The sequence below is a fragment of the Phaseolus vulgaris genome, chromosome 2 (genome assembly GCF_051622355.1).
Source record: "Phaseolus vulgaris cultivar YP4 chromosome 2, ASM5162235v1, whole genome shotgun sequence".
Lineage (NCBI taxonomy): Eukaryota > Viridiplantae > Streptophyta > Magnoliopsida > Fabales > Fabaceae > Phaseolus > Phaseolus vulgaris.
In genome coordinates this window covers 43,412,728-43,415,372 of record NC_143499.1, presented here as the reverse complement: position 1 = coordinate 43,415,372, position 2,645 = coordinate 43,412,728, and the positions used below count along the sequence as shown (strand labels likewise).

General features: G+C 36.5%; 1 protein-coding gene across 1 annotated transcript; it reads right to left on the bottom strand.

The window, feature by feature from the left end:
• Positions 1-1,136: 1,136 nt before the first annotated feature.
• LOC137812331 (protein SENSITIVE TO PROTON RHIZOTOXICITY 1) lies at positions 1,137-2,339 on the bottom strand. The gene has a single exon (XM_068614266.1). It carries the CDS (start codon positions 2,226-2,228, stop codon positions 1,227-1,229), a length of 1,002 nt encoding a protein of 333 aa, XP_068470367.1. The 5' UTR covers positions 2,229-2,339; the 3' UTR covers positions 1,137-1,226.
• Positions 2,340-2,645: the final 306 nt, after the last annotated feature.

Genomic DNA, 2,645 nt, shown 5'->3' with positions numbered 1-2,645 from the left:
TTGGGATGAAGTTGGAAGAATTGTAGTTGCTAAAATAGATAGAAGCAATATTGTATGAATGTGCAAAAAGGTGAAGTTTGGGGGCATATTATAAATTTTGTTGTTGAGTCTTTAGGGTTGCACAGTGTCATGTTTGAAGCAAATAGCAAAACTGTGTTTGGGAAAGTAAGGAATTCAATTCTTGATTATTTAGAATTGGGTACATGGGTGTAAACAATTGATTGCTCCCAATCCAACTTCCAATAAGGTTTATTAGGAGAAAAGATAATGGAGTTCACATTTTTCTTATTTTCTATGTGGTTTAATGAAATGATGTTTATATTTTAGTACAAAATGTGGTTAATTCCTTTACCTTTTGCAAAAGAAAAAAAAGAGAGTAATTTTTTATTCATTAATCATTAGTTGACTGTTTTTTATACTGTTAGTTTTATTCTTTGTAATTCTATAAAGTTCAAATGAAATGACACATAAAATACTAGTTTATTTTTAAAATATTTAGACTAAATGAATTATTTATAAGAAATAGAAGCGAGTTGATTAATTGACTATGGATCAATCAATCCATAAAGTGGATTGACTCATCTAGAATAACTTGTGATAATTTATCCACGTGATACTTGTTATCTTTCTTATAATTCAATATTTGAAATCTTAATCACAAAATATAATTTGTTGTTGTTTATTTACATTGTTATTTAATTAAAATAATTTATATGATGAAATTGTCTTTTGAGAAATTTATTAGTCATTTTGAACTATTTCTTTAATTATATTTCTATCCACAATATTTAAATTTAAAAGATTGCTTAAAATCAACTAACAGCGTGTTAACATATATTCTTTGTATCACTTTTGTTCTTAACTGAATTTTTTATTCTGAATTATAAAGCTACGTGACTTGTTGAATATCCCTTATATTTTATGAATTTTAAAATTTTAATCATGTGTAGAATTTGAGTATAGTTTCTGTAAATTATAAAAGTTTGTGAGTCTGACTTCTTACTTATTGAATTTATTGTAGAAAGTCTGTTAAAGAATCATCAACATTAATTTCTCTTATGTTAAATTTATTCTAAAAAGTTATATGTTTTCTAACTAATTTGCTTTGTAAGATAAATTTGCTCTAAAATTACATATTTTTTCGATGAACGTAAAAAATATTTATTTGTTTTTTTATTTTCTTAACAAGTACATAAAATACTTGCAACAAATCTCTTGAGATTAAATTAGAAATGAGAGTTTCCATTTAAATTATTTGTGGGAAGCCTGAATGCCGGCCAAGTTTCCTCCGGTGAAGAGGTGATTTCAGAGGAACCAAACCCAAATTCATCCAACCCATCAAAGAACCCTTCAGGTAACCCATCCAAACCACCGTCATTTTCCTTCACCAACCCTTTCGCCGCCGCCGCCGCCGCCACCACAGATGTCTCCTTCTCCTCTTCAAGCATCGGCAAATGCCCCTCGAACAGCGCCACGTGTCCGAACAGCTTGTCCTTCCGCGAAAACGTGGTTCCGCACGAGCACTTCCACGTGGCCTCTCCACGACACTGCTTCACGTGACTCCTCAAGTCCGAGAGCACTGCGAAGCTCTTCTTCCGACACCGCTCGCACGACAGCGTTTTGGGACAGTGGCTCCTCTTGAAATGGTTCCTCAGACAGAGCACCGACTTCAACGGCCTGAACTTCTTGTGCGTCTTGTTGCGGTTGCATCCTTCGAAGGGGCACGAGAACCGCGTTGCCTTCGTGCGCGTCTCGCCACGCGCCCTGCTCACGAGCGCGTCCGGAGTCTTGAACTCGTCCCCGTGGGCGCGCATGTGCATCCTAAGGTTGGCGTCGCGCGTGAAGCCTTTCCCGCACACCTCGCAGAAATGGAGGTGCTGCACCAGGAGTTCCATCGCGTCCAGCTCCACCACGCTTGTTTCGTCGCTGGTTAGGTTGGGAGAGTCCGACGTTGGAGTGTCCGAAAGCGGAAGGACGTTCTCGGAGGCTGCGACTAAGGCTGCGCCGTTGGTGATGACGTGGCGAATTGCGGTTAGGATCTCGTTGGATACGATGTTCATTTGGTGGTGTGTGAGGAGAGTGTGGGATTGAATGGATTGGGAGACAAAGGTTTGAAGCGAATCCATTCGGGTGCTGAGTTGGGAGAGGTTGCGAAGGGAAACATGCAGGGAATCGTTGGGGAAGTTGATGTTGTTCTTGTTTGGGAAATGTTGAGTGGTGTTTGGCATGTGGTTTGGATGAAGTGTTGGTGATTGTTGTGAGATGATGAAGATGATGTTACTACGATGAGTGAGTGATTCTATCAACTCTTGTTATATATGCTGTGATATGATGATTGTTGTACAAACTTGAAATGTGATGACTCCATTGCTTTTATCCATACACGCGGCACGTGTTGCTGTCAGTTTACACAAATTGCTTTTATATACTTTTTTTGACTCCTTTTTACCATTTTATTATTATTATTATTATTATTATTATTATTATTATTATTACTATTATTGTTAATCAAAAGTCACAGTAATGCAAATTGAGATTTTATTTTCAGAATAATATTTATAACTTTTTTTAAAAAAAAAATCGAGTCTAACATTTTTTTTTTCAAATGGACTTCTCTGCATTAGTTAAGAATTCGATTTTCTAAG

Bases quoted from the DNA above. Each gene is read 5' to 3' on its own strand.
- LOC137812331 (XM_068614266.1), bottom strand. From the start codon at position 2,228: ATGCCAAACACCACTCAACATTTCCCAAACAAGAACAACATCAACTTC.